An 11,401-nucleotide genomic window follows, 5' to 3' on the forward strand; every position below is an offset into this window, starting at 1 on the left:
AAAGTAACTTGTAACTGTAACTTCGTTACAAGTAACGAGTTACTTCCATTCCCTGATTATTATAAACAATTACGAAATATTCCTACAAAATTTTCTAACTGAACTTTCTGCTACTTTATTTGATTTCATCTTTTCCCTCGAATTGTTATAAGAAATCACACAAAAGAGAGGTTCGTATTTTGACCAACTTACCGATAGAAGAAGCAATGTCAGCGAGAGCTGATTCCTTCGTGAAAGCTGATTCCTTCGGTCGTTTTTCTACTGGTTCTTCCGTTAAATATCACTTTGATATTCACACCGTTGTCGGTTACTCGATCTGTATGCGACTAAAAAAGTTCGTCCATTCGAATTCGTTTGTTGATATCTACGTAAGGTCAACAGCGAGAAAAGGCGCGAAAGCGATTATTGGCGATGCAAAGATCTCTCTGCGCGCTCCTAGTGGCGGCCGGTAGAAGTTTCGCTAGTCAGACATCTTAGCTGCGTTCGGTAATAGCAAATCTGAGGCGTCGGAGTGCTCTTATATTATAGCATATGTCACGTGCACTATAAAAAAAGAGCATCTCCGACGCCTCAGATTTTTCATTGCCGAACTCAATTAAGGAGCCTACGGACCAGAGCGGCGCAGCGGTGAAGCGGCGAGCGATAGCCAATGAGAGCCATGCTTTTACGCAAAAGCATGAGGGTGCAAACCCATGCAGTGGAATAGCGGAACGCAGAACGAGAGCGGAACCAATCACGAGCGTTCCGCAGTTTTCATTACGCGGTTTCAAATCCCTTGATCTCCATAGAGCGCAATGAGCGTAAGCGGAATTATCAGCAAGTTCGTAAATGACGTTTAAATATTGTATTTATCATTCATTTTTTATCATCAAGTATCTAAATACAGAATTAAATGTATTTCTCATTGGAAAAAATATTTAAAGATGTTAAAATTTATGAAATTAGTTTTAATGTGATTGTAACCTTTATGAAATAACGATTTATGATTGGTTGCGCAAATAAGTCTGCGTTGCGCTTATTACGCTACATGGGTATTAAGGGTTCACGTTTCAACGTAACAAAACTGGCGGAATAACAACGTGGTGAGTTCTGAAGAACCACTCGACCGTAACGGACTTGTTTCGGATCGTAAATTTTTGGAAAAGCGTTGCCGGCTTTGACTGATTATAGGCTCTCTACTTACCAGGGCGAATTGCGGAGCGGATCTGTGAGCGCACGCTGCTATTGGCTGTTTTAAAAGAATATACCAATAACAGTGAGCGCTTAGGATCTGCTCCGCGACGGTTGAGTCCAGTTGAGTCTGCTGAACGCAACCATTCAAATCAAGATCGAATGCAGTTAAATTGCTAACCGTCATTGCTTCAAGTCATAAGGAGTGAAGCATCGGTTTTTTTTCTGTTTTGTATATATTGTATTCGTGATTGTAAGCATTTTTATTTCTCTCTTATGAGAAAACGTTTTTGTTTAGAGCGAAAAGGTATGTAAATATTACGTGAACATTAAGTAATTTATATGGTAAATAATAATTAGCTTCAAGACACTATACACTGTATCTCCTGAAACTTATATAGAATTATTTGCAACTGTAAGATTGTCGTTGTGAATGACGAGGTTTCTTTAGATGATTCTACTCTTGAGTCAGTAATCAGTAGTTCTAAATTTTATCGGTGAATTGGTGAAGGGTAAATATCTAGAAGATGCTCTTCACCTTCAATCTCGATGAAATTATGCTCATTCGACGTGTTTTTGCATAAAACGAAAAAATCTGGCAGTTAAATGTTGTGCCTAGTCCCGCGGAGTGAGATATTAATCGTTAAAGTCGACTATTTAGATTAGAAAATCTGTCATAGCCACGAAACACTGCAATGTGAGCATCCGATTTGGACATCCAAAGAGAGGTCCGATTTGGACACGAGTTCTTTCGAAATATTGGAACAAATTTTACAATAAACCGCAAAAGTAATCACAAAACTCTTGATATTTTTGAATTCTACACTCTAATTATCTTAAATCAATTACCGTTCATATTTTTAACATCTTTTAAATAATGATTTACAAGGATTCTCTTTTTTTAAAAAAATTTTTGCATGACAGCCGAAAATACATATTTGCGTCTATTCTATGAACGTTATGACAGAGTACTGCTAAAACGGCTGTCACATGTTCGGTGTCTTATAAGGTGACTTATATAAATAGCATGCAAATCTGCTTAACTGTATTTATTTAAATTAAAAAGGTCCAATTTGGAAGACTGTCTGATTTAGGACATTCTCCCTTATGTTAAACTTTTAATTTTCTTTTGTTTAATACTTTTAAATTATTTCTGTCTACAGCACTTTTATGACAGATGGAATCACGCTTACCAAAACCAAAAATAAAACCAAGTAGTGTAACGGATATAATTAAGAATAATAATCATAAGATAACAAAAAATAATAATATTACATCATCAGTGTCAACAATAACATCGACATTAACGTCAACATTAACTTCAACATCAGTAGTTTTGGCCAGTTCGGCTAGCATGAAATCTATGACTGAAAACAAATTACCAGTTAAGCCAGCCTTAGTTCGAGCAAAGACATTATCTACAATCACACGATCAGATAATGTGAAAGCAGTAAAACGAACGGCTACTAATGTAACGCACGGAGAAGCAAAGAAACCTTTTATTAAACCTGTTACTAAAACATTATTAAACAAGCCAATTAATAATGCACTGATGACTAATAATTCAGTGAACAAGGTAAATAAAATTATCCGAAATGACATAGATAATAAAGCAGACAAGATAAAAAAATGGGATCTACGAGGACGTTTGGCACAAACAAGTGATAAATTGTCAGTTGTACAACAAAAGAATAAAGACATGGAGTCAAAATGCAATATGCTCCAAGAATTGGTAGATACTTTAAAAACTAGTGAAACTGTATGTAAAGCTAAAGCAGAAAAACTTGAAATTGTAAATAACTCTTTGACTAATGAACTTCAGACTTTAACAGGAGAAATAGTTGCAATTCGAAAAAATGAGGAAGATTTAGTAAGACAGTTGAAAGAATCAAAAGAATTGTGCACAAGTCTTTCTTGTACATTAAATGAATTTCAAGAAAAATGTAAGGATCAAGAGATATTGAACTTAGAACAAACTAAACAATTGACAGTTTTGAAAACAGATTTAGAATTGCAAAAAAAAGTAAATAAAGATTTGAATATTGTCAAGGAAGAATTACAAGTATTAACTCATAAAATGGATAAAGAACGTAGAGTATTGCACAATAATATACAAGAACTAAAAGGCAACATTAGAGTATTTTGTAGAGTTCGTCCAAGAACTCCGAAGGAAATTGAACAAATGAAAACGTAAGTAAAATGTATTTTGCTGCACAATTATAGGCTCAATATATTATTTATGGAAAATTGGAATTCATGTGCGAGCGTGCGACTCTTGGCTTATATAGCAAAAAATGAGACATTATTTCTTAAACTTTTTTCGTTCGTAACTTTTTAACGAGTAAGGTCCGACGGTTAAAATTTTTTCAAAGTCACTCAGGATTATGACCTTGTGACAACATGTGTCAAGATTAAGGTTATTAGAGGTTCTCCTAAACTCCATATTTACCATTAGTTGAAGGGATAATTTTGATATTTTATTTGATTTGTATTTGATATATAACTTATAAAGTTAATGTTTGTTATAGGCCGTGTAATATCAACTTCGTAGACGATTGCACTATTGAAGTAAGTAAATCAGATGGATTGGATGGAGTCAGCTGCAGTCGGAAACTACGAGGAATAAAACAAGAATTTTCATTTGATAAAGTATTTACTTCCAATGCATCGCAGGCAGATGTATTTGAAGAATTATCTCTTTTAGTACAATCTGCCCTCGAGGGATATAATGTTTGTGTCTTTGCTTATGGTCAGACTGGTTCTGGCAAGACGTATACTATGGAAGGAGAATGTGGATTACAAACCGAAGGCATGATACCTAGAACAGTACGTTTTTATATATTTACAATATAATAAATGAGAAGTAAACTTTCAAAATGCATTTTGTTCAAAATTTGTAATTTTAGAAAACGAGAATAAACAGAAACTGTACACATAAGAAAACTATACACTTTACAGAAAATAACAATGTCAATTAGTAGAATGTGACGTATTAAACAAAATTGCTGTGAACAATTGTTAAAAATGTTAAACAAATACTAAAAAAATGCTAAACAAAATTTTGTTTGCCTCTAGTTAAAATAATGCACTTCCAAATGTCTGTGCTTTTTCACGGTGAAATTGACGGTGAAAAAAAATACTTTCTGAACATTTTAGAGTAGCTTATAATATGAGTCTTTCACCGAACACTATACTATTTCTAATTAAAAAAAAAAAAAAAAATGAAATTTTTGGACAAAATGCATTTTAGAAGTCTGCTCCTCGAATATGCAATTGATAAGTTCTAGTTTACAGGTTCAGGCATTTTTGAGATTTAATATTTTCGCGTATTTTTATTTTGACAGTTTATGCAGTTTTCAAAAAACATGCACATGCACACGTTGTCTCATTTAGCGTGACTATTCCGTACATATTTGTAGGATATGGTCGAGTTAAAAATATTTAGACAAAAGTTGAATGGTTTGAGAAGGCATAAATAATACTAAAATCAATTTCGAAAAAAAAATAAATTTTTCAAAGTCATAACTATTTTTGTAAATGGAATGAGATAATTTTTTTTAGATAATCTGATTTCTTTGATTATTCTGTATATAAAAGTATTAAATTGAAGTGATTGACAAATTATTAGTTTTATGAGGTATTTCATGTTTTAATCTATTTAAAATCTAATCACATTTTTATATGAAATGTAAAATGTCTCGTAAATTATTTATCTTTGGTAATTGTACTTTCATCTTTATGCACAGAATAATGAGATCAACAATTGGTGTAAAGATATACTAGAAATGAACGAATAACGTTTTTTTAAATTCTGAATCGAATGATCGAATCCAGTTTTTTTTTTAATACGAATCGAATTGAATAGTATAAAATGAGTTGAAACTGGGAGTTGATTGTGCATTAAATATATATACACTAGAATATTTATAATTTTATTGGTCAGCATCTAGTGTATGTATATGTGTACATGTATGTATAAGATTAATATATTAGGTGTAGTAAAAAGAAATCCATTATTTTTTTGCACTCAAGTGGTTGATATGACCCATTGTAACAGACAACACTTTGTAATAATAAAATCTGACAATAATTTAAAAATATGTTAAACACATGTGGTGGTACTAAGCAGTTTGTATTAGAATTAAATGGAGAGTTAAAATTATAAACGACAATTTGGTGCTCATAAAGCATGAAATTTACATATCACTCAGCCGGGTAACTGAAGTGGATGACATTTTTTACTTTGATGGGAATATACTAAGATGGGAATATCAATCAATCAATTTTGCTGAAGAGAGAGAGAGATATGACTTAAGAATAAAGTCGAAACGTACAGAGATTGAAATTACAAAAATTCATATTTATTTCGCAACCTAACATCTAGCGGTGGAATCCTATGGCTTTGAGGATAGTGTTTTGATATTTTTAAATTCAAGGAGTTGTTTACTTATGTTTTTAAACTAAACATTAAATTAAGAACTTTAGGATAAGTATTTAAGTATTAGTTAAATTACATGTTTATATAAGTACAGCTAATCTAATGTTTTTAAAGAATTAAAATTATTTTTATATCATTTCAGGTATGTCATATATTTAAAGAAATGAAACAGTTTGAACTTCTTGGTTGGGAGTATCAAATTGAAGCAAGTTTTCTCGAAATTTACAATGAACATATTGTTGATCTTCTTGATTCTCAATCAAAAACACACGAAATACGAATGGTTGACAATAAAAGTCAAGATTTATATGTTAGTAATCTTCGGATAGAAGAAATACATAGTCCTGAAGAATTGCATAAATGTCTTCAGACTGCACAACGCAATCGAGCTGTTGCAGCTACTCAATCAAATGAACGGTAAATATATTTAGTTTAAATTTTGTAGTAAAAAGTTACAACAAAAAATTTTTTATCTTGTTAATTAAATTGAAAAGTATCGGAAACGTATCTATAATTAATTAACTTTATTGAGATAATTAAACATGGAATTTAATTTGGAATAATGATTTATATTCTAGGTCATCCAGATCGCATTCAGTGACAAGAATACGATTAATTGGTACACATACCATAAAACAAGAGATATCTGTAGGAAATCTGAATTTAGTCGATTTAGCTGGATCCGAACGTTTGAAGACTGAAGAAGTTGTTAGAACTACAGAAACAAAAAATATTAATAAATCTTTGGCAAATCTTGGTAATGTTATTTTAGCACTTTTAAAAAAACAGGAACATATCCCTTATAGAAATTCGAAGTTGACTCATTTATTGATGCCTTCTTTGGGAGGCAATTCGAAAACTTTGATGTTACTAAATATATCTCCATTAGACGAATGTTATAACGAGACATTAAATTCGCTAAGATTTGCTAGTAATGTCAATAATTGTAAGACTGAAAAAATTAAGCGAAGCCGAACTATTTTATAGAATATGACTAAATTTAGTGTTAAATCTGATTAAAGAATAGCACATATTACCTACATATTTTTATATGTTTACATTTTTTATTATTACAAACAATTTATAATAATTTAAGAAAAACATTCTCGCGATTGATGGCGAAATCATAATAAAATTCTAACATTAATGTACAATAATAATATGAGCTGTTGAAAATACGTTATTAAAATAAATATTATTGAAGAAAAAGTTTATAAGTGTTAAATATGATGATGATGACTCCTTTTATCTCCTTATGTGGAGCATAGGACGTCTATAGGCCTCTTCTTCCCCTTTTGACCGAGACCTATATTCGTTTCTCGAATCAGATTGTTTTTCGGATTTGTGAGTGATTGATCCACAGAATCCTACCTTCAGTCAGATATTAGAGACAAATATCTACTGATAATATACTAATATATAGGACCTACAATTTAACGTCGAATCCCCGAACGGCGCTGATGATCATAGATCTTTTGATCACCAGGTAGAGCCATTTTTTGGTTCATTAAACGCGAAAAATCGCATTTGGGCGCACGTGGGATTGAACTCGGGTCTACAGATCGCGAGTCAATCGCACCGAGCGGTGAGCCACTCGACGCCACAAGTGTTAAATATACAATCTAATTATTTTATCAGTATGTAATTAAATTATTTTTTATTATTCTACAAGTAAAATAAATATATTTTATATTATGTGTCAAATTATGATGTAGCACGTAATACTTTGTACGTAAACAACCTTTCTTTTTTACATTTTTCTTAATTTATGTTATACTATCATATTTATATATTTGGACATTTAAACAACAAACACTTGCATATAATATGGAAATCAAAATGTTTTGAAAATACAACATACTTTTAGTAAAAGTATAGTTAATAACGCATTCAAAAAATTTATCTTTTCTTATCAATATCGATTTTCATGGTTGATCTACTAAATAGGTCGACCAACACCAACGAATAGGAATGTGAAGGTGCAAAAATATTTTAATTTTCTATTTTTAAGCTGGATTGTACATTTTTAATCTTACAACATGAGAAATATCAATTTACGATTAATAATTCAAACTTTGCTCACAATTTCACATTTTATTATATTAATATTTTAATAATTAAAAAAAATTAATAACAATTTTATTATATTACACATCATTTTATGCAAAGTAATTTTTTTACATATAAATATCACAGACAAAAAAATTATAACCCTTTAATATTTATTTAAATATATAACCTCAATATCATATGACTTGTATAAACGTTTAATTGTATTATTTATATCATATTATATAAATGTGTCAGTTTAATTATACAAATTCATTTAAATGTAAGCTTTGATATTTTTGCTGCTATTCCAAAAAATAGAATTTTTATATTTTTCTTATACCATGTAATATTATAATCGAAATGAGATTGCCAATTTTTATCTAAAAATAATTTATAAAATACTGACATATCATCTGCAGTTAATGTTTTTCTCCCTTGTACTTTTAACAGCTGTTGAAATTGGTTACGTTCCTGAAATTCAAAATTTCATTACTCGGTAAGATTATTAGAGTTGCGTTGCAAGACCCGACATTTGTTCGGCGCGCAATTTAGGAGGACTTATACATATATTAATAAGATGTTATTTCTTACTTTGAATAGGTATTGCGAAGAATGTTACTACGTCGACTCGCCATTAGAGGTCTATCGATATTCGCAAATTCTCGCAAGTAGTCTGAGACACGCGTATATCTCTTTATATAGAATCTCGATTTAATAATTTATCAAGGCGTATAAGGTAGGCTTCCACTACAATGCTTTACTGATGAGTCCAGTAGTGGAAGCCGGGACGAAACGTCAAAAATTACGTGATATTCTTCGCAATATATTAGAATAAATGATCAGAGAAATTTAGATTTTTAATTGTAATTTAACTCTTATCGTCCTGTTTAATGTTATTGATTATCGATAATTATGCATGTTAACGGATACCGCGCGATGATCTTGACTTTGACATATGTTGTCAAGGTCATGATTCTGAGTAATTTTGTCTTAACAACTAGGCGGTCTCTTATAGTTTCTGAGATATTAAGCGTTAAAGTGTTTTAAAGCAGTGAATTTGTTTGTAAAGTAGTGTATTCGTAGATGCAGTGCGTTCTGCCCCCCCCCCATACGGGAAGATTTCACTACTTTTGAAAATAACCTAATCCAACTTATTTTTTGGTATAAGGTGACCCTCTACCCTACGCGTAGAAATCATATGCTCAAGAAGGCAAAAAGGAGGAAAAGGGTAGCACAACTGTCACGCGTAGCAAAGGCCGCCTCACACCAAAAAATAGGTTCGGTTAGGTAATTATAACAGCTGTAAAGCCCCCCCAGCAGGGGCGGTGGAGGGGGGAAACACATTGCATCCACGTATACACTACTTTACAAACAAATTTAATGGTTGCAATAGTACAATTATGTATATTATATAATATCTAAAAATAAGGTTGCTAAAATAAAATATTAGCTATATGAATTATTATACATATTTATTTTTCCAGTGTTGGTGGATACATGAGTTCATCCATAATTGTAAAAAAAAAACGCATCAATACGTTCGGAAAATGAATATTTATGTGTTTAAATAAGAACTCAGCAAAGTAACTGATACAATTGTGTTTTCTAAATATCAGTGAAAATTTGAGTGCTAGTAGAGATAAATAGAAGTATATACTTTCAACAATTCAAGATTGAGGTCATCAGAGTTTATTCTCTATCTAATGGAAATATATACCACATAAATTAGACTTTTGAGTCTAAGTATCTCAGAAACTATAAGAAATCGCCACCTAATTGTTAAAGCAAAGTTACTCAAAATCTTGACAACATATGTCAAGGTCAAGATCATCGGCGCAATGTCCATGCACAATTTGATACAATAAAATTACCTCAATAAAATTAGTATTATGCTTGGACCAGAATATTTGATTCCATTGTTGCGTCTCTTTTCTAAACTCTCTATATCTTTTTTCTAAGTGTGTTTCTTTTATAGAACTGGCAAATACAACAGGTCTTAGATTTGAAATTGGATCAGGAGGACCAATTACATCATGAATTTCACAATTGTTTTCCAATTTAGCTGTTTTCTGAAAAATATTATCAAGATGAATGCATAAAAAATGTAAATCTCATTGACTTAAATAAAATTGTCTGATGTTGTATATTTTTATAAGTATAATATGTAAATAATTATTAATAAACACCATATTCATATTCATATTGTTGAAATATTCATATTGTGAAAAAGAAAACCTATTAAAAATAATACTTTTCTTAAATCAGGCCGGAATGGCCTTATAGTTTACATCGTGCAATTGATACGAGTACTAACCAGTAACTTTCTATTGAATTATCTTAATTTCAGCGTTATGTGTAAACATATACATGATATGTGTATTTAATTAATTATTTTGATGCATATTTTATTAATTTAATACATTATTCTTTAAATACATTCCTGAAATTAAGATTATTTAATAGAAAATTACTAGTTAATACGCGTATAAAGTGCTCGGTGTAAAAGGGGTCATTAGAATCTTGATTAATACGCGTATTACATTCTCAGTGTAAAGAAAGTTTTTGGTTACCATCCTCACGTTGCAATATCGCATAATTAAGATAGATTTCCTTAGTTGTTAATTTGATGATTATCTAGGATACCCAATTACTTAGATTACCTCTGATTTTTATGAAATTAGTCTTATGTCTTATTTGATGTGCTTTTGCTGGAAACGAAAGAATCTGTAAGAAAAAAAATGTTGGGTCGATTTACAGCGCTATGTATACGTTCTGCTTTAATTATTATACATAAATTCTTTATTTTAAAAACACAAATTCACTACTAATGCAGAGGTTTATGTTTTTAAAGCAAAGAATTTATGTAATTAAAGCAGAACATATATATAGCGCTGTATATCTAGTCGCAATGATAGATATCTTAACCTCTAAAATCTTGAGCTTTAACGCTTAATAACTCGACCGACCGCCGCGCTATTCGCTAAATTTTTTTGTTTCAAATAAAAACGCGTCGAATATTAAATATATTTTTATTAAATTTTGTGGTAACGTGTGACGGGATGACAAATCACTTTAACTCGAACAGTCGTTAATTTTAACGCTTAATATCTTATTTATCGAACCGATTCAACGTTTTTTTCTTACAAATTCTTTTACTTCCTGCAAAAACGCGTCGATTAGGTTTATTACATCAAAATTGGAGGTGAGGCGTCAAAATAATTATGGATGTTTTCTAAATAATTCGGCTAAACTGCGAGTATTCTAATTAATTCTAAATAATTAAATATAAATTAAATTATATTATCAGTATGCGTATTTATCAAAATATTTACCATGCTAAATAACCGGCACAGTTTTATAAAATGTTTTGTACAATAGTTATAAGATTGCGGTACGTTAAACATCTTTTCAAAACTTTATATTAATTTACTATCATCTACTACTTATATAGCCTAGAGTTCCATTGTTCCACAATTCACTTTTAACCGAGATCACGAAGTAAAAAGAAGAAGATCAAACTCGAGGATTAGAGATCCTCAAGTTAAGGCTGGAGTCACATTGAGCGGAAATTACAGCGGAACGGAATAGTGAAACCAATCAGAACTCTACAATCATTCCGCTGCATTACTTTCTGCGATTGTGATTGGTCTCGCTGTTCCGTTCCACTGTAGATTTCCGCTCAATGTGACTCCAGCCTAAGCCGTAAGTCACAAATCATAAGTCATAAGCTAGAAATGGACC

At 31.0% G+C, this 11,401-nt stretch overlaps 2 protein-coding genes across 4 annotated transcripts; one reads left to right on the forward strand and one right to left on the reverse strand.

Moving 5' to 3' along the window:
• The first annotated feature begins 1,371 nt into the window (after positions 1 to 1,371).
• LOC108782575 (protein claret segregational) lies at positions 1,372 to 6,595 on the forward strand. Its single transcript, XM_018550877.1, has 5 exons — positions 1,372 to 1,477; positions 2,334 to 3,360; positions 3,699 to 3,996; positions 5,751 to 6,025; positions 6,187 to 6,595. Exons 2-5 carry the CDS (start codon positions 2,348 to 2,350, stop codon positions 6,593 to 6,595), a joined length of 1,995 nt encoding a protein of 664 aa, XP_018406379.1. The 5' UTR covers positions 1,372 to 1,477; positions 2,334 to 2,347.
• Positions 6,596 to 7,916: 1,321 nt separating this feature from the next.
• On the reverse strand, positions 7,917 to 11,144 carry Coa8 (Cytochrome c oxidase assembly factor 8). Of its 3 annotated transcripts, none has more exons than XM_018550880.1 (4): positions 10,993 to 11,066; positions 10,231 to 10,384; positions 9,532 to 9,729; positions 7,917 to 8,131 (listed from the first exon to the last, which is right to left on the reverse strand). In XM_018550880.1, the coding sequence occupies exons 2-4, from the start codon at positions 10,252 to 10,254 to the stop codon at positions 7,931 to 7,933; spliced, it is 423 nt and encodes a 140-aa protein (XP_018406382.1). In that variant the 5' UTR covers positions 10,255 to 10,384; positions 10,993 to 11,066; the 3' UTR covers positions 7,917 to 7,930. The 3 variants fall into 3 exon arrangements, with proteins under 3 accessions (XP_018406382.1, XP_018406381.1, XP_018406380.1); XM_018550879.1 differs by having other exon boundaries at positions 10,201 to 10,384; XM_018550878.1 differs by lacking the exon at positions 10,231 to 10,384 and having other exon boundaries at positions 10,993 to 11,144.
• Positions 11,145 to 11,401: the final 257 nt, after the last annotated feature.

Source organism: Cyphomyrmex costatus, unplaced genomic scaffold (genome assembly GCF_001594065.2).
Source record: "Cyphomyrmex costatus isolate MS0001 unplaced genomic scaffold, Ccosl1.0 scaffold1317, whole genome shotgun sequence".
NCBI classification, from domain to species: domain Eukaryota; kingdom Metazoa; phylum Arthropoda; class Insecta; order Hymenoptera; family Formicidae; genus Cyphomyrmex; species Cyphomyrmex costatus.